The sequence below is a fragment of the Panthera pardus genome, unplaced genomic scaffold (assembly GCF_024362965.1).
Source record: "Panthera pardus isolate Hobbes unplaced genomic scaffold, ASM2436296v1 HiC_scaffold_25, whole genome shotgun sequence".
NCBI lineage: Eukaryota > Metazoa > Chordata > Mammalia > Carnivora > Felidae > Panthera > Panthera pardus.
Genome location: NW_026526821.1, coordinates 10,401,711 through 10,422,223, shown reverse-complemented (window position 1 = coordinate 10,422,223; position 20,513 = coordinate 10,401,711). Strand labels below are relative to the sequence as shown.

The 20,513-nt window shown below is 50.2% G+C and overlaps 1 protein-coding gene across 1 annotated transcript in view; it reads right to left on the bottom strand.

Annotated features, from left to right (window-relative positions):
* The window catches only part of ATP9A (ATPase phospholipid transporting 9A (putative)), a 125,955-nt gene extending 115,417 nt beyond the window's left edge, over positions 1-10,538 (bottom strand). The window contains 1 exon segment of the mRNA XM_053890131.1: positions 10,177-10,538. Coding sequence (XP_053746106.1) covers positions 10,177-10,463 — 287 coding nt within the window. The 5' untranslated portion in view covers positions 10,464-10,538.
* Positions 10,539-20,513: the final 9,975 nt, after the last annotated feature.

Sequence of the window (20,513 nt, the reverse complement as noted above, 5' to 3'; positions counted from 1 at the left end):
TCCAATGGGCCGCTGCCAAGGCTTGTTCCGACCTTCGCATCCAAGGGGGCCAAGGGCTGTTTACGCAACTCTCCACTCCGCCATGGAGAGGGGAGGGGCGGGGGTCTGCGATGTCACCGATCAGCACAGCCTCGTCCTCATCCTGCCCCCGACACGCCCCCACACGCTGTGTACCTAACACCACGTCCGCCGTGTCAGAAGGACCCTGAACACGTACACGCGCCTACGTACATTCGATCCTCGTTATGTGTGCTTTCTGTATTTGCAAATTCACCTACTGCCTGAAAGTTATAACCTCAAAGTCAATACTCCCAGCATCGCTGTGGTCACTCACGGACAGGTGCGGAGTGGTAGAAACACCTGTATCGCCTCACGCGGCTTCCCCAGCTGAGGTCAAACAAGGCAACGCCGCTGCCTCCCTGTCTCAGCTCTCCTACTGTAAGCACGTGTCCTGTTCACGGTCTATTTAGTGCTTTCCTTTCTGTACTGGAGCCTTTTGTTCATGGCATCACTACGGCCCCCAAGCATAAGGCTGGCCTGCTGTCCAGTCCCCTGACGACAGGAAGCTTGTGAGCTGCAGTGCTGTTGGTCAGGAGTTCAACGTTAATGAATCAACAATGCATGTTAAACAGTGGCTGGAAACCACAATATCCCTTTACCACAAGGTAAACCGTGACCAGAGGCTTGCAGGAGACTGACCCTGTACCTCCCCTAGGAGCAATGATTCGGTACCCGCCAATTCGGGGTTGGCAGAAACCCTGAATGGCTTTCTGAAACACAATCACCGTGAATAACAAGAATCAACTAAGCTATAAACCTAATACCCCCTCCATTATGTCAAAAGAGAAAGGGCACTGGAACCCCGCAAATTAGAAGGGGCAGCTTCAGACCTTCCAGCTGAGTGAATGTATCTATAAGAAGACCTCCTGGGGCACCTGGATGGCTAAGGCGGCCAAGCATCCGACTTCGGCTCAGGTCATGATGTCGCATTTCATGGGTTCGAGCCCCGCGTCGGGCTCTGTGCTGACAGCTCGGAGCCTGGAGCCTGCTTCGGATTCCGTGTCTCCCTCCCTCTCTCTCTGCCCCTCCACTGCTCACGCTCTGTCTCCGTCTCTCAAAAATGAATAAACGTTTAAAAAATTAAAAAAAAAAACAAACAAGAACTCCCTACATTGGCATTGATTGTTTTCATTCACATAAACAGTGAAAAACCCACGTTACTGACGGATCTGGTCCTGGCACGATGCCGAGGACCGCTGCAAAGACGCACTCGGCCAGCCACAGCCCTGTCATTAGGCTAAGTAATGTGAGGTCTGAGATGGCTTCCAGTGGCGGCCAGTCTCTGGCCTGCGGGCATTTTCCAGCTGGAGTTCTCACTCAAGAAGACCTTCTACCAAGACCCAGAAGGAAGAGGAGGTGATGTCAGCCAGTACAAGAGTCCCCATGAGGCTCTGGGAGAAGAACACTTTCTGACGCTCACCAGCGCTCATGACGCTACTCTGTGCGCACGATGCCTCATCATCCAGGCGCCCTTCCTGGGTCCCCAACTTACAAAACAGGAAGCTGAAGCACAGAGGGGAGAAGACAGTCGCCCGGAATAATACAAGCAATAAAATGGCAAAACTGGTCTGCGTGACCCTGGAATCCAAACTCTTAACTGCAAATCGACAAGGCCAGCAGCCTGTCCGTCTACAGGGGTGCCTGACTGACGCTCAGTCAGTTGAGCGTCCAACTTCTGGCTCAGGTCATGATCTCACGGTTCGTGAGTTCAAGCCCCACATCGGGCTCTGTGCTGTCAGCTCCGATCATGCTTCAGACCCTCTGTCCCCCTCTCTCTGCCCCTCCCCCCGCTCACATTCTCTTTCTCAAAAATGAATAAACATTGAAAAGGTAAAAAATAAAAAAATATTTAAAGTACAGCCCACAATATTATCTTTATTCTTCTGGCAGTTTTCAAAATGTGATATACATTTCTCTCTAATTTCTCCCCAATTCTCAGCCAGTGGCAAAAAACAAAAAACAAAAACAAAATCATTCAGTGTTACTAGAGGGAAAAATAACTGAGGAAAACCGCATCGAGGGGGCAGAGCTGACCCGACCAACACCTGCAGCCACCTGTCTCGCTGCTCTGGGAAACCCTCCCAAGTTCTCCTAGGCTGGCGGCAAGCCCACCCGACTTCTTGTTAGTTTCTGCCACTCGTTCTTGCCCTGGATTAATTGCTTCACTTTTCTGAGCCTGTTTCCGTATCAGAAAAACAAACAAAAAATACCAACATCAGGGGCACCTGGGTGGCTCAGTGGGTTGAGCATCCGACTTCAGATCAGGTCATGATCTTGCGGTTCGTGAGTTCGAGCCCCAAGTCGGGCTCTGTGCTGACAGCTCGGAGCCTAGAGCCTGGAGCCTGCTTCCGATTCTGTGTCTGCCTCTCTCTCCACCCCGCCCCTGCTTGTGCTCTGTCTCTCTCTGTCTCAAAAATAAATAAAACATTAAAAAAAAAAATACCAACATCAAAGGGCCACCGTTCAGCAGGAGCAAGAAAACCTGAGCCCAGACCCAAGACACCGCAGACCCTAAGTCTGGGCTCCTCCTCAGTGGTCAGGGAATGGGCCGCACAACGTGTCCACTTACATCCTGCGTCCTCAAGCAAAACGTAAGCCTGAGCCCCCAAGATGCCTCCCCCACGCCCAGCAGGCAGGTGGCCCCTGTCCCCTCCCCGCCCCCCACAGCCTCCCTGGGACACGAAGCCAGGGCAGGCATGTGTCCCCCAGGCTTATGGGGTGCACCTGTCTGCACTGGTCACTGCTTGCTGCTGTAAGCGGTCACCACAAATTCATGATCGTGCACTTCAGGCGTCCATAGCAGGTCCCACGGGCCTCCAATCAAGACGTCGGCAGGGCCAGGTTCCCCCTGGAGGCTGTTTCTCTGGATATTTTCGGTTTCTGGATGCCCCCTGCATGCCGCTTTCTCCCCCTCCAAGCCAGCAGTGGCGCCCCTTGCCATCTCTCAGATTCAGTCTCCTCTCTTTCAAGGACTCTTGTGATGATGACACCGGGGCCACCTGGCTAATCCAGGACAGTCTCCCCATCTCGAAATCATTAACTGAATCCCAATGGCAAAGCTCCTTTTGCCATGAAAGGTCACACACTCACAGGTCCCGGGGGGCCACTATTCTGCCCACCACACCCTACATGCCATAACCTCTGAACAATCCAGATTTCCTATGTTTTTATTCTTTTCCATTAAATGCTTGACTTCTTGCATTAATAGCACATCAGGGTTTTCCCATAAATCATCCACCAAAAAAACTCTTCACACGATCATGCGCCTTGTGTGTAAAGATGAGAACTACCTCGCCTCCCAAGCCCGAGCACCTCCTAAGCTGCCGCCCTTCAGTGGAGGGAACGACACCAAGTCAGAGGGGCCCCAGGAGGCCTTCTCTTTGCCTGCGGCTCCCTTCTGCTACTCACACCCCAAACTCCCCACCCTCGCGCTCAAATCACGTGCTGAAGACTTGGTGCCACCAAGTGAAGATCTCTGAGCCACGAAGATCAGAAGAATGAGTAGGCGGCCATCTGGGAATGTCCAATAGACCTCTCCCTGCCTGGACCTTCTAGAAAAGGCATCCTCTCCTCGCCCCCAGGACAGCATAAATTGGAGATCAGCTTCAGGCATTCCCTTCTCTCAGAAAGGATTCACTGGGCACCTACTCTGTGCCAGGCTCTGGGTGATGGTGATTAAGTTGTCCCCAACTGGGGCCCAGGGGGTTCCCAGTTGAATGATCACATGAGCACATGTCACGCGGCAACTGTGAGAGAAAGAAAAGGAGCCAGTGCTCAGAGACGCTCCAAGTGGGATCTGATCTCTAGTCAGGAACATCAGGGAAGGATCCCCTGAGGACGTCCAGTAAGGCTTAATGGAAGACTGAGCTTTGACTAGATGAAGAGAGGAGGGGACATTCCAGGCAGAGAACAGGAGGTGCAAAGGTCCTATGTCAAGAGGGAGCCTAGGAGGAGATACTGAGCTCAACCCAATTTCTAAGGGCAAGGAGGTCCAAGACCAAATCTTGAGCAACTGCAACGTTTAATGGTCAAAGATGGGCAGGAGAACTCGACTCTCACAGAGGATATAGGAAACACCGACAACCTGTGTCTCAGGGTACCGTAGCCAAACTATGGAGAAGGGCCAACTGTCCACCAACTGATGAATGGATAAAGAAGATGTGGTGCATATATATATATATGTACAATGGAATATTAGCCACCAAAAAGAATGAAATCTTGCCATTTGCAATGACGTGGATGGAGCTAGAGTGTATTATGCTAAGCAAATTAAGTCAGTCGGATAAAGACAAGTACCGTATGATTTCACTCCTGTGGAATTTAAGAAACAAAACAGATGAGCACACGGGAAGGAAAAAAAAGAGAGGGAAACAAAGCATAAGAGACTCTTCTTTTTTAAGTAGGCCCCATTCCTAGCACAGAGCCCAACATGGGGCTTGAACTCATGACCCTGAGATCAAGACCTGAGCTGAGGGTCAGATGCTTAACTGACTGAGCCACCCAAGAGACTCTCAAAGACAGAGAACAAACCGAGGTTGGTGGAGGGAGGTGGGTGGGGATAGGCCAGATGGGTGATGGGTCTTAAGGAGGGCACTTGTGATGAGCACTCGGTATTGTACGTAAGTGATCACTGAATTCTACTCTACTCCTGAAAGCAATATTGCACTGTATGCTAACTAGAATTTACATAAAAAATTAGAAAAGAAAAAAAAAAACTATACCAAATTCTAAAACAGAATTGCTTTGGGAAAAAGTTGGCAGTTTTTGAATACAGTTTTAAAATACAGTTTTAAAAATACAAGTAAGTAAATAAATAGGGGTGCCTGGGTAGCTCAGTCGGTTAAGCGTCTGACTCTTGATTTTAGCCCAGGTCATGATCTCACAGTTCATGGCATCGATCCCCACGTAAGGCTAACAGTTTGGAGCCTGCTTGGGATTCATTCATATTCTCTCTCTCTCTCTCTCTCCCACCCACCCACCCCCCCACTCTCTATCTCTCTCACTCTCTCAAATAAATAAACTTAAAAAACAAGAATCAATCAACCAATCAATCTCAGGATAGACCGGGGGAATGAAAGCATAGGTCCACACAGACACGTTTATATTCACCGCAGTATTGTTTATAATATGCAAAAACTGGAAAGAACTCAAATGTCCATCTCGGTAAATAAACAAAAAGTGGCCTATCCAGACAAACGAATTTGACTAAGCAATAAAAAAGGAACTTCAAAACTGTTGTGCTGAAAGAAACCAATCACAAAGACAACATACTGCATGATTCCATTTATATGAAATTTCCAAAAAATGCAAGCCTACGGAAACAGAAAGATCAGTGGGACTGAGTGTAAATGGGCATGAGGGACTTTGGGGTGATGGAAATGTTTGAAAACTGGACTGTGGTGATGGCTGCACAAACTCTGCAACTTTAAGAAAAAAATCGATGAACCGTACATTTCCTATATAAATATTTTATGCTATGTAAACTATGCCTCAAAGTTGTTTTAAAAAAAAATGTGGTAGAATATGAACCCAGTCAGCTCTTTCCAAACCCAGTTCACATCTAAAACTTCCTAGTCCAAATACATCAAAAATCAAAGCATTCTCCTCCAGTCTGGTCACAAAACCTGAAGGCAAAGTCTTAGTTTAGCCACAGCACCTGCTCCCTGCCCTACATAGCACAACAGAGCCTTTACATACCTGGATGGACGTTTATGCAGAATCATTTCCCCAGATTTGATCAGAATAGAGCCATGAAATCCGTAATATTTGTTAAAAGTTTAATGTTTATTTATATTTGAGAGAGACAGAGAGACAGAGCATGAGTGGGGGAGGGGCAGAGAAAAGGGAGACACAGAATCCGAAGCAGGCTCCAGGCTCCGAGCTGTCAGCACAGAGCCCGACGTGGGCCTTGAACTCACAGACTGCGAGATCATGACCTGAGCCGAAGTCGGATGCTCAACCAACTGAGCCACTCAGGTGCCCTCAGTATTTTGAAATGTCCCCCCATCAAAGGAGCATTCTCAAGAGCCCCCGGTAGCAAACCTCCTACAAAGACCTGTTTATCACCATCAGCCCCAGCAAATACTAGGGTGTACTAAGTGCTTACTGTTCTAAACTTTACATGGATTAAATCTCTACAACAACCCTCTGAGGTCTCCATAATTCTTGTCACTCCCACTTTACAAATGAAACCACTGAGACCCAGAGAGGTAAGATAATTTTCCCAAAGTTGAACGTGAGTTGTGATGTTGCCTGAGCTTGAACCAAGCTCTTCCCCTCTGGGACCCACGCTCCTACCAACCAACCTCTGGTGTTTCACCAAGAAGGGAACGTTCAGCTGGCAGCAAAGCGCGTGAAGTCAGACTATGGCTTCCAGCAATGTGCCGCACAGGCCGCGTTTCCTAACCACGGCAAGGGTTTTCTCAGAATCAGGATGCGGTAACTTTCTTGAGAGAAAACAGCACTGGGGCCACAAGATTCCCTCAGCAAATAAAGTGCATGTCTTGGAAACATACCGAGTAACCCCAGCATTACTTAAACTGTCTCCTGGGGCTCATGGCATCTATGTTTTGGGGTTTTGTTATCTTTTTTAAGTTTTTTTTTGGGGGGGTGGGGGGTAGAGAAAAGGAGAGACAGAATCCCAAGCAGGCTCCTTGCCATCCACACAGAGCCTGGTGCAGGGCTTGAACTCCTGAATCCTGAGATGTTGACCTGAGCAGAAATCAAGAGTCTGACACTCAGCTGACTGTGCCCCTTGGTGCCCGTTTTGGGGTTTAACCATAAAATCACCAACCATTTGGGGCGCCCGGCTGGCTCAGTCGGTTGAGCGTCCGACTTCGGCTCAGGTCACGATTTCATGGTTCGTGGGTTCAAGGCCTGCATCGGGCTCTGTGCTGACAGCTCAGAGCCTGGAGCCTGCTTCACATTCTGTGTCTCCCTCTCTCTGCCCCTCCCCCACTCACACACTCGCACTATCAATAAATAGAATTAAAAAAATTTTTTTTTAACATTTTTTTTTTTAACGTTTATTTATTTTTGAGACAGAGACAGAGCATGAACGGGGGAGGGGCAGAGAGAGAGGGAGACACAGAATCGGAAGCAGGCTCCAGGCTCTGAGCCATCAGCCCAGAGCCCGACGCGGGGCTCGAACTCACGGACCGCAAGATCGTGACCTGAGCTGAAGTCGGACGCTTAACCGACTGAGCCACCCAGGCGCCCCTAAAAAATTTTTTTTAATAAATAGGGGCGCCTGGGTGGCTCAGTCGGCTGAGCGATGGACTCTTAATTTCGGCTGGGGTCGCAATCTCACAGTTCGTGAGTTTGAGCCCCGCATGGGACCCTGCTTGGAATTCTCTCTCTCTCTCTCTCTCTCTCTCTGCCCCTCCCCTGCTTGCTCTCCCTTTCTCTGTCTCTCAAAATAAACATTAAAAAAAAAAAAGTTAAAAAAAATAAAACAGGACTATTTATGTCAAGTACCCAAGCAGAGAGCCTGACCGTTCACATACAATTCCTGACTTCTGATGTTCCACTTCAGATTTTTCACTGTTACAATGGTACAAAATCAATATGCATTTGATATGAACTGTAGTTTGAATTGTAATCTCTTCCGGGAGGTGCAATCCTCTGCTGTGATGCTGGCCAGCAACGAGCCCCAGCCAGCCAGGAAATCAGGAGGGTAAATACTGATACACTGACAACCATCCCACACCCATAACAGCCACTCCGTCTTTCACTTTCAGTCCAGTAGTCAGTACATTACATAAGATAATCAACACTTTATTATCAAATAGGCTATTTATGCTACATGATTTTGCCCAACTGTAGGCTAATGTAAATGTTCTGGGTATGTTTAAGGCAGGCTAAGCGATGCTACGATGTTGAGTAGGTTAGGTGTAGTTAAATGCATTTTCACCTTACAATAGGTTTATCGGGATGTAATCCCTTGGAAGGTAAAGAAACATCTATATTAGTTTCTTCTTTCTTTAACTCCTCGCCCCCATTATATTTCGGGGAGACTCTCCATCACTTTGCTTCCAAAAGTGTTTCCAAAACCCCAGCTTCCCACCTTGAGTAGCTACTCCTAAAACTGCAAATTAAACACAGGAACATATATATGCACAATTGCCTGGCTCTCCTGATACATGCTTTGAATATGAATCTGTGTCACTGTTTAGGAAATAAATTAGTTCCAAAGTGGCAAATTCTAAAAGGGGGTGTGATCTTCCATTCAAATACCAAACAGAAAAATTTTTAACTGTCTGCACCGCTCCCCCCACGTTAACAGTGCATATTTCTATCATGGTTAATTATCACTTTTAAAGAATTATCTACATTTTCCTCTCATGCACTGCATCAGGAGTTCTCAACTATGACAGCATGTTAAAATCATCTGGGAGCTTAAAAAAAAAAAAAAAAATAGACTAGATACCCCGGTCCCACTCCAGATTATTTCAAAGGTCTAAAACAGGGCAGGGGCAGTGGTTTGCTAAGCTCCCTGAGCGACTGCACACAGCCAGGGTCAGGAGGCCTGCACGGGTCAGACATGGCTTGTTTAATTTAATTCATCTTTGTATCCCAGTCGCCTGGCACCGCCCCTGCACACTGTAATCATCTCATAATTGCTTTAAACGCGAATATCTAGAGGACTCGAGTCCACTGAATACACAAATTCATGATTTACTGAGGCTGGACACTGCACGCATACGCTATCCAGGCACAGAGCTCAAGGATCATTCTTGCGCCCTGAGTAGTCAGGAGTATAACGAGGGAGAACAGCGAAGGAAGGGAGGGAGCACTGTCTGGGAGCCCAATGATCCTGACTTCAATCTCCATTTTGCAGCATCTTCCCGGCAGTCCTTAACCTCACTGCGCTCGGGTCCTCCTGTCTTACATCAACCGGGCCTCCGGAACATTCAAGGAAGACAGGGACAAAGACCGCACAAAATGGCAGCTAGCATCATGACTTTTTTTTTTTTTTTTTTTTTTTTTTTTTAAATTCCATGGACACCTGATGGAAGCAAGCAACCCTAAGGGTTCCCCCTCTCCACCTCCGGCACGAAGCAACCGACTCCGCAGTAAGCCGCCGCCACAAGGAAATGCCCAGAGCCGACAGGATGTTAGGGGGCAGGGCGGGTCCAAGGCCGCAGCCCCGCCCAGCTGCCGGGCTCAGCCTTCAGGGGACGTCAGCCTCACCTGGGCAGCCTGGGAAAAAGCACCTTTCCAGCTCCCACCCACCCCCGCCCCCAAACTCCGATCGGAGGGCCTGGGAGGGGCCAGAGAATGTGCAATTTAACCAGCCCCCCCCCCCCCAACCCTTACCCCCAGGTAACTGTCGCGGGCGATGCCACAGAGTCCCTTACAACCTCAGCAAGACAGGACGGCTGGGCGGAAACCGGCAACCCGTCCGCTCGCTCTCCGGGAGGGAAACCCACGCCTAGGCGGCCATGGGGTCGGCTGGGGCGGGAAAGGCCACAGCAGGTGGAACCCCCACCCGGGCCAGGGGACGCCTTCCCTCAAACTGTGGGGAGCCGGAGGTTCTCCGGTCGGCCAGGAGGAGCCCCGCCCGGCCTCCTGCGGCTGCCGGTTTCTGACCCCCCCCCCCCACCCCGGGGCCGGGAGGGGAAAAGGCGGCCGACCAGGGGCCGGGACCCCGAGGCGCTGATGCGGGACCCCCGCGGCGCGGGTCTGCGGCGGAGGCCGCGTCTCCCCCGCCCCAGTAAGCCCAGCACATCCGGGCTCCCGAGGGCTGTTCCAGGCGCGGAGCAGGGTTTGCTGGGGACCGAGGCGTAATCACAACAAGGATAATCAGGAAACAATAAAACGGTGGAAAGCCATGGCTGGTCCCAGTTCCGCGCGCGGGGCACGGCGCTGGGGCGGGCCGGGCTTCCCGGGGCTTCTAAGGAGAGCCGGGCCGGGGCGGAGGCAGCCGCGCGCTCGGGCCCCAGGGGGACGCGGTCGCGCAGGGGGGCCCGGGCCGGAGCTGCAGCCGCGACGACCCGCCCGCCTCCCCCGCCGGCCGCGAGCTCATGGCGCCGGGCGCGGCCAAGCTGTCAGGCCCGGCCAGGCCGCCCCGGCCCGCGCGGACAAAGGCGGCCGGCGTCCCCGGGCCCCGCTCACCCGGCGCGGGGCCTGCTGTCCATCCGCTTCTTCTGGCGCACCGGCTGCAGCGGGATGTTGTCCGTCATGTCGCCCGCGCCGCCCGCCTTGGCCGCCGCGCCCCCCGCGCCGCCTGGGCCGCCGCCCGGTCCGGCCTCCGCGCCGCCGCCCGCCGGCGCCGCGCCGCCCCGGGGGAGGAGGCGGCGGCAGCGGGCGGGCCGGGCCCGCAGCGAGGGGGCGAGCTCGCGAGCGCCGGGCCACGCGCGGAGCCGCCCGCGCGGCCCGACCGACGGACACGGGCGCACCATGGGCCCGAGCTCCGCGCTGCGCCCGCTCGCCCCGCGCCTGCCACGGGGGGCGGCCGGTCGTGTCCGCGCCGCCGCCGCCGCAGTGTCCCCGCCCCCCGCCCGCGCCGCGCGCCCCCCACGCGCGCCCACCCGGCCACGCGCCCCCCGCCCACGCCCCGCCGTGCGCGCGCGCGCCCGTCGTCCCCCCGCCCCCCTCCCCCCAGCAGCCAGCCGCGCCTCACCCGCAAACGCGCACCCCCGGCCGCGCTCCCCCCACCCCACCGCAGGCGCTTCCTCGCGTGCTCACGCCGGCACTGGCGTGCACTTGCACACACGAGCCCCGCACACACACACGCTCACTCTCACCCGCTCGCTCCCCGGCAACATCCCCATTCCCAACCGCGCGAATGCACACCCCCCGCCTCACTGCCTGACATTCACCATCACACGGGCACGCCTTGCACACACACCCTGCCACCTCGCTCCCCAACATCTGACATTCGCAATCGCACACCTGCACATCCTACCACACTCAACGCCCGTTAGTCCCCCTCGTCGGCCAACCCTGAATCTTAGGCCTCACACGTTTGTGCCCCAGAGTCACAATTGCATAGGGACATACACCCCCACCTCACTCCACTTCCAGACTCCCTCACCCACCATCCCTTACCACCACCCACCCTCACCCGCCCCCCTGGATCCCTGGGATTCACAATCACACACACGTGCACACACTCATCCTCACATTCCCTCAGCTACCTCTGGGGCTTGCACTTGCCCTCAGTCGCTCCAACACATTCAAGCGTGCTGAGAATCTCACACACACACACACACACACACACACACACACACACACACACCACACACGAATCCTCCCACCCAGACCTACAGCCACACTTACTTGCTTATACCCTCTCCCACAGTGTCCAGGATCCATTAACTTTCAAGGACCTGTTAAATTTTGGGAACAGAAAGAAAACGAGTAGCGGTGATGGGAGGAAGGACAGGAGGGAAGGCTGGGGTAAGTTAAGAATCCGTAGGTAATGCGGCGTCTGGGTGGCTCCGTCGGTTAAGCGTCCGACTTCGGCTCAGGTCATGATCTCACAGTTCCTGAGTTCGAGCCCCGCGTCGGGCTCCGGGCTGACCGCTCGGAGCCTGGAGCCTGCTTCGGATTCTGTGTCTTCCTCTCTCTCTCTCTGCCCCTCCCCTGCTCGCATTCTTGTCTCCCTCTCTCTCTCTCAAAAATACATGAACAAAATTTTTTTTAATCCGTATGTGATTGAAGAGCCTCAAAACGTAAAACCCTATAAACTAACCTGCTGCAGCCAAAGCAAAGTTTAGTGACACCTAATCTATTTCACACAGAGTACGGGTGCCTTTTCATATGTCTGCTGTAAATATGTGTTTCTGGGACCCTGGATGAGGAAGGGCGGATCCCCAGCTAAGAAGTGTGACTTACCTCAGGCCACATGAAGCTCCTCATGAAAAGAAACATGCCTTTAGAATTGCCGCATCGCACCTTTCTCGGGGAAAATAGCACAGTTTGGCAAACAGACCTGGTCTGCCTTGCTTCCTGCTTTCTCCTGCATCCACAACAGTGCTGGGCACGTGACACAGAGCACGATCAACAGTCAGCAAATGCTTGGGGTTTTTTGGGTTTTTGAGCTTATTTGTTTATTTTGAGAGAGAGAGAGAGAGAGACAGGGCACACACACACAAATGTGCAAGTGTGGGAGGGGCAGAGAGAGAGAGAGGGAAAGAATCGCAAACGTGCCCTGTGCTGTCCCAACTTGGGGTTCCATCTCAGGAACGGCGAGATCACGACCTGAGCCGAAATCAAGCCAGGTGCTTCACCAAGCCACCCAGGCGCCCCATCAACGAATGCTTGTTGAGTGGAGGAAATGGAAGAACCAGTTGTCCCGATCATGGCGTCAAAGTAGGCCCCACCCTCTCCCGCTTGCTCCCCGGGAAGGGAAGTCTGCCTCACACCCCACCCAGTTCACACCCAGACCCTCTTCTCCACTCCACTACCACACAGACTAAGAGAAAAGGCCAGGGATTGTGACCACCCGTAGTCCGGTGTCCCCCCCCACACAGCTGGGGGTCAATACACGTGAGCTTTGGTTTTTATCCTGTGCCTAAAACATGCACGGAGTTTCATATTTAATCCTCCCACGGTTCTGCCAGCTAGGCCTGAATCAAACCCATTTTGCAGGTGAGGAAACTGAAGCTCAGAGTGGCCCGCACAGAGCAACACGGTTAGGGAAGGAACGAGGCTGGGTTCCAGGGCCTTGCTTTTTCATGCTCTGGCAGGCTGGACAAAGGGCCTCCTGTGATCAGCTGAATCACAGTTATGACCCTTCCAGTTAGTAGGTATTTACCCCGATTCCGCACATCCTCCAAGCTTCCTCTGGTTCTTGTGGATCCTGTGCGCGGCCGCCATCACCGGACCGTGCCCTCATTTTCTAAAATCTCGAGTAACATACAAGTGACTGTGTCGTCAGAGATCCTGTATAACTTTCACCACCTCCCCACTGCAGAGGCTGAGGCAACTTACAAACTGCCAGACCTCAGTTTCCTCCTGCAAAACGGGGATAGTACCAGCCTCATAGGATTGTTGGAAGGATTAAATGAGTTCGTTGTGAATACAAGACAGTCGGAAGAGTGGCTACCCAGAGGAAGCGCTCTGTAAGGCTTGTTGCAGAGTTGGAAAAGCTCAGTGCGTCACGGGAGCATAAAGCACAGAGCACAATGCGTGCACGTGGTTAACACTCCTAGAAGGTCAGCCATTCCAATCCTTCCACCCCCTACTGCTAGGGATATTTTAATTTTCCCCTAATTAAAGAGTGAGCAAAATGGGATCATCCAGTGGTTGTCTCTGGACAAAAAAGATCCTAGGTAGATATTTAAAATATAGTGTAGGGGCGCCTGTATGGCTCAGTCGGTTAAACCTCCAGCTCTTGATTTTGGCTCAGGCCATGATCTCATGGTTCGTGAGTTCGAGCCCCTGCGTTGGGCTCTGCACTGACAGTGTGGCACCTGCCACGACTTCTCCGTCTCCCTCTCTCTTTCTTTTCCTCCCTGGCTTGTGTTCTCTCCTTCTCTCAAAAAAAAAAAAAAAAATAAATAATAATAATCTTTAAAAAATAAAATATTGGAAACCAATTTGACAATAAATTTCATATATTGAAAAAAAAATAAAAAAATAAAACAACTAAAAAAATTAAAAAAAATAAAATATAAAATATAACTTAATTTATACACTATGTATTTAGTAGTTTGAGATTTACAGAAAATTGGAGCAGATAGCAGAAAGAGCTTCATATACCCATCCCATATCCACCCCTCCCAACCCCAAACTCAGCAGTTTCCACATTATTAACATCTTGCATTAGTGGGGTACATCCAGGCGAATCTTATTAACTTTTGTTTATCCTTTCTATTTTCTTTAGCGAATATGTATCACTTTTATAATGCTTTAAATAAATAATTTTTTTAAAAGACCACAGAGCCTCCTCTGAGTCTCCAGAGGTGGTAACATTTTCATATGAAAAGAGAGGGGTGTGGGAATCAGCTGGTGTAGCCACTCTGGAAAACAGATGGAGGTTCCTCAAAAAATCAAAAATAGAACCACCCCATGACCCAGCAATTGCACTCCTAGGCATTTATCCACGGGTGTGCTGTTTCGAAGGGGCACATGCACCCCATGTTTATAGCAGCATGATCAACAGTAGCCAAAGTATGGAAAGAACCCAAATGTCTATTGATGGATAAATGGATAAAGAAGATGTGGTCTATATATCCAATGGAGTATTACTCGGCAATCAAAAAGAATGAAATCTTGCCATTTGCAACTACGTGGATGGAACTGGAGGGTATTATGCTAAGCGAAATTAGTCTGTTGGAGAAAAGCAAATATCATATGACTTCACTCATATGTGGAATTTAAGATACAAAATAGATGAATACAGGGGAAAGGAAGCAAAAATAGTATAAAAACGGGAAGGGGACAAAACATAAGAGACTGAAATATACAGAGCAAACTGATGGCTGCTGGAGGGGAGGTGGGGGGGGATGGGCTAAACGGGGGATGGGCATTAAGGAGGGTGCTTGTTGGGATGAGCACTGAGTTTTATATGTAGGGGATGAACCACTGGGTTCTACTCCCGAAATCATTATCACACTATACGTTAACTAAGTTGGATGCAAATTTAAAAAAATACATTAATTTTAAAAAAGAGGCGGGAGGTGACTGTTAGTGTATTTTCCAAAATTTTTTTCCAGGGCACTTTCATAACCATTGGAGAAGGCACTTTTTAAGACCCTTCCAGAAAAACAATTCCACAGGAAGAGAAGCACTTAAAAGCTTTCATCTCATCTTGAGAGAGATCTAGATGCTTGCAGGAGGTAGGAGAGAGGCCCCTGGGGCCTCTGAGAGCAGTGCGAGGGGCCAGGAGAGAGGCAGGGCTGGGGCAGGACAGTAATTGGAGGGGCAAGTAACTGGGGTCCCACTTGGCAGGACACGGCTTCCCTCTTCCTGGCCCGGCCCTGCCTTCTCCTCATGGTCCTAGGAATGGTCACCTCAGGGTTCTGCTTTCAGAGGAACAGCCCCTTTCAGGGACCCTTGAGAGCCCTCTCTAACCAGTAGGCCCTGAGCACAGGAAGCTTCTGGTACTGATACCTGGAACAGAAAGGTCTTTGACAGATAAGCCAACCTAGTCCAGCCTCTGCTTTCCAGAAAGCAGAGAAACTGAGGTGCAAGATGCCACCCAACCTCACCAACAGATGGTAGGCGGAGGCCATAATCTATGTGGAGTCTCTCAGTACAGGCCTTGTTTTCACAGGCCTCCAGACGGGCTCCTCCTGCTTACGGTGTATTGGCAGTAAGTAGACAAGAAGTCAAGGGCATGAGCAGGGCTGACATGGAGGCAGGGAATATGGGAACCCAGAATTAATCAAAAATGTTTCGGGTAAACTTCAGCTGAGGGGAGAAGTGATGAATTTCCTTGGGTGCCTGGAATCTTCTCTCTGAATGGTTTTCGGTGAACGTACTAGGTCCCTAGATCCGTTTCTCAGCCGGGGCACGGGGCACTACTGACATTTGGGCTGAACATTCCTTTACTGTGGGGGCTTTCTCGTGCATCGTAGGATGCTTAGCAGTAACCCGGGTTTCTCTACACTACATGCCGACGGCAGCTCCCCACCCCACCCCCAAACCACCACAGATGCCTTCAGATATTGTGAAATGTCCTGGAGGGCATAATTGTCCCTGGTTGAGACCCAGCAGGCTAGAAGGGGAGGTTAGATAATTTTTAAACCTCTAGTAAGGCTGTGTCTCTAACACTAATCTCATCCTCCCCATTCTATCCCCCCACCCCATTTTTTTGGCAAAAAATAAGAACTGCTTAAGAGCTTTTCACAAACAACAATATCTCCCTACGATTTAACAATACTATTTGGTCTGTGTGGTACTGCTTTTTACCTCCAAAAAGGCACTAGGGAGTTTAGGCAAAATTCTACAGAACAGTCATTCATTCACGTAATCTTCACTGGGGACCTGCAAGATTCGGGGCACTGGGGACACAGGTAACAGACAGACACAGTCCCTGGTTTCTAGAAGTTATAGAAGACTCTGAGATGAGTAACAAAGGTAGACCGGCCGGCATTCTCCTCCAGATTACCAATGCCTTTCGATGTCTTTGAGCTATTTCACAACTCTGTTGTGAAACAACAGTAATACACCATGGAAATGCAAATGGTGGTATCCAGAGGAATGCAATTGATTATCGCCCTGTAGATACTGACTATGTTTTCCATCTATTTGTAAATTTACTTTGACATTCCTCATTGCCTGGGTTTGAGAGGTCTTTGTTTCTCCTTTGAATCTGTTGGACATCTGTTAGAGTAAAATCTTTGTCGTTTTACATTTGCGGGAGCCACGACTTTCCTTTGTGTTAAATATTATAAGAGTAGACAGCAAATCGACAAGTAAACATTCTTAAGGGTACAACATGCGATATGGTTGGGGACGACATGTTTGTTGAGTTGTTGTTAATCATCTTTACTTGATAAAGACAAAACCTGGCCACCTACACAGTCTCCTCCTCTTTCCCCCTTATTTCACTGGCCTGTGCAATCCCAGAGAGCAGCAAACTGAAATTCCGGCACCGCCTCCTTTTCTCCCTTTTCTGGGGTCTTCGCCAAGTGAGAAAATGAACATGAAGACAGAATTGGCCTCTGACATGTCAAGTAACTCAAGGACTGTTAGAGAATTCAGTGAAAGTAATTTTTCCCGTCAGGATGGCTCCAAAGCCATCAGAGTAACAGCAAACGTTAAAAACCAAAAACAAGGGGGGGCCTGGGTGGCTCAGTTGGTTGACCGTTCCACCTCGGCTGAGGTCATGATCTCCTAGTTCGCGGGTTCAAGCCCCGCGTCGGACTCTGTGCTGACAGCTCGGAGCCTGGAGCCTGCCTTGGGTTCTGTGTCTCCCTCTCTCTCTGCCCCTCACCCCCCCCCCCCCACTCATGCTCTCTCAAAAATGAACAAACGTTACAAAAAATTTAAAAAGGGGCACCTGGGGCACCTGGGTGGCTCAGTCGGTTAAGCGGCTGACTTCGGCTCAGGTCATGATCTCACAGTCTGTGGGTTCGAGCCCTGTGTCGGGCTCTGTGCTGACAGCCTGGAGCCTGCTTCTGATTCTGTGTCTCCCCCCTCTCTGACCCTCCCCCATTCATGCTCTGTCTCTCTCTGTCTCAAAAATAAATAAATGTTAAAAAAAAAAAATAAAAAAATAAAATAAAAAAAAAATAAAAAGGGGCACCTGAGAGGCTCAGTTGGTTGAGCGTCTGACTTTGGCTCAGGTCATGATCTCGCATTCTGTGAGTTCGAGCCCTGCGTAGGGCTCCATGCCGACAGCTCAGAGCCTAGAACCTGCTTTGGATTCTGTGTCTCCCTCTCTGTCTGCCCCTCCCCCACTCACGCTCTGTCTCTCTCTCAAAAATAAATACACATTAAAAAAAAAACAAAAAAACCAAAACTGATTTATGGGAAGTAAACAGAAGGGGCAAAGCATCTTCAACACTGGGCATGCCTGCAGCACGGGCCAGCGGGCACAAACGTCATTGGTCTCCAGCTTTTAAGGACCCATAACAATCCACTCAGGATAAAACTGACTTCGTCCTTGTTCCGTGGCTCAGTTAGGACACTCCTTTTCCTTCCAACTCGCTCTTTGCTTAAAACATTCAGTTGTTTACAAAAGGTTGGAGGGTAGAAATAATAGGGGAGGGGACAAAGGGGTGGTTCTGCAGGCCATGTGGGATGTTTCTTCTCCCACAAGGGTCACTTTCAAATATACTTCAGACTTTAAATCAGAGCTTGATGCTTCTTTCGAACATATTTGCAAGGTCTTAACTATGAAAATTGTGAAGTCCACTTTTGAAGGGTAAATTTACTTCCTTATCTTGATTTTGGCCTAGTTTAACTAATGCTCCAGTTTTCTTTTGATATTAAGAAATAGATGGTGTCTGGGTGGCTCAGTCCATTAAGCATCCAACTTCACCTTGAGTCATGATCTCACGGTTCATGGATCTGAGCCCCGCGTTGGTCTCTGTGCTGATAGCTCGGAGCCTGGAGCCTGGAGATGTCTCTCTCTCTGACCCTCCCCTGCTCAGTGTCTCTCTCAAAAATAAACATACATTTCGGGGCGCCTGGGTGGCTCAGTGAGTTACACCTCCGACTTTGGCTCAGGTCATGATCTCACGGTTTGTGAGTTCGAGCCCCGCGTCGGGCTCTGGGCTGACTGCTCAGAGCCTGGAGCCTACTTCTGATTCTGTGTCTCCCTCTCTCTGACCCTTCCCCGCTCACGCTCTGTCTCTCTGTCTCAGAAATAAAACATTAAAAAAAACTTAAAAATGGGGCGCCTGGGTGGCTTGGTCGGTTAAGCGTCCGACTTCGGCTCAGGTCACGATCTCACGGTCCGTGAGTTCGAGCCCCGCGTCGGGCTCTGTGCTGACAGCTCGGAGCCTGGAGCCTGTTTCAGATTCTGTGTCTCCCTCTCTCTCTCTGCCCCTCCCCTGTTCATGCTCTGTCTCTCTCGGTCTCAAAAATAAATAAACGTTAAAAAAAAATAAAAAAAAAAACTTAAAAAAAAAATTATCCCTATTGTGCAAATGAGGTACTCGGGGTTCTACAGATTATCTTGCCGTAGGGCACCCAGCTTATGTGTTGGCCTGAGACTTCCCTTCCAAATGACCAGTTACCTCGTGAACCCATCCTTTCCCCAGTCTTGAAATGTACCCGGATCATCAAACCCCTTACTGATTTTGTTTCTGGGTGTTCTACGCATGCCAGCGTGCATGAACTTTCCTGTTTGGGCTCAAGCTATCTACTGCATTGTAAACAGGTCATATTGCTGCGAGAGTTACCTTTGAAACCGAAGAACTTCTGGCATGACACGTTCCTTGATGTAGTTTAGCTCGAGTGACACCTGGCTCAACCTGGCCCTGCCCCACAGAACGGGACAAGCCACCTCGCACACACTGCCTCCCCCTTCTGCGCAGCTCTTAGGCAAGTTCTGCCAAATAAAGTACAAACTTCACCTGGAGGGAGGGGTCTGCCCCAACCACCCCAAGACCCTCTCTCTACAAACACAGCTACCCCATACAAAGCAACAATTCCTTCCCCCAGAACACCTCTCTTTAAACTGAGGGCAGAGCGTCAGGGGGAAATATGGAAGTTTATTCTCCCCCTCCCCCCAATCTCACTGATTGCCAGTTTATTCTTAAAGTCAAGATGTTGCGATCCCCTTAAATCCTCCATCCAGTATGAAAAACGAGCTTTAGGGGCACCTGAGTGGCTCACTTGCTTAAGCATCCGACTCTGGCTCTGGTCATGATCTCACAGTTCACAAGTTCAAGCCCTGTGTTGGGCTCTGTGCTGCCAGCCCCGAGCCTGGAGACTGCTTCAGATTCTGTGTCTCCCTCTCTCTCTCTCTGCACCTCCCTGCGCTCACACACACTTTCTCTCAAAAAGAAGCAAACATTAAGAAAATTTTTTTAGGGGCGCCTGGGTGGCTCAGTCGGTTGGGTGTCCGACTTCGGTTCAGGTCACGATCTCATGGTTCGTGAGTTCGAGCCCCGCGTCGGGCTCTGTGCTGACAGCTCAGAGCCTGGAGCCTGTTTCGGATTCTGTGTCTCCCTCTCTCTGCCCCTCCCCCACTCGTGCTGTCTCCCTCTGTCTCAAAAATAAATAAACATCAAAAAAAATTTTTTTAATTTAAAAAAAAAAAAAAAGCTTTCCCGCATCGGGCTCTGGGCTGACAGCTCAGAGCCTGGAGCCTGTTTCAGATTCTGTGTCTCCCTCTCTCTCTGACCCTCTCCCATTCATGCTCTGTCTCTGTCTCAAAAATAAATAAAAACATTAAAAAAAAATTAAAAAAAAAAAAGGGGCGCCTGGGTGGCTCAGTCGGTTGAGCGTCCGACTTCGGCTCAGGTCATGATCTCGCGATCCGTGAATTCGAGCCCCGCATCGGGCTCTGGGCTGACAGCTCAGAGCCTGGAGTCTGTTTCAGATTCTGTGTCTCCCTCTCTCTCTGACCCTCCCCCGTTCGTGCTCTGTCTCTCTGTCTCAAAAATAAATAAAAACATTAAAAAAAAAAATTTAAAAAAAAAAAAAAAAAAAGCTTTGAATGCACAGAACCCATAAAGGAACATGCAATCCCTCAAGGAAGAATTTACCCTGCAGTTAACTGGGTGGAAGGAAAACTATGCCACAATGATGACCAAAGCTATTTAATAGTTTGGAGGAAAACAAGAGTTTGTCCAGCAATAGCTGATTGAACATTTTGATATTACCGCGGGTATTTAACAAGGATTAGCCAGAAACGGCTGTTCCCTTGAAATAACGTCTGAAACATGTTGGGAGAAGAGGAAACGACTTTCACGCAAGTAAAAATAATCCTCACGCATTTCAATCTAGACCTGAAACTTCACTGTGGGTTAGTTATCAAGTGAGAGAAGGGGTCAGCATAGACACTTGGGACCAGCGCATATTGGCTTAGATAATTCCACTTC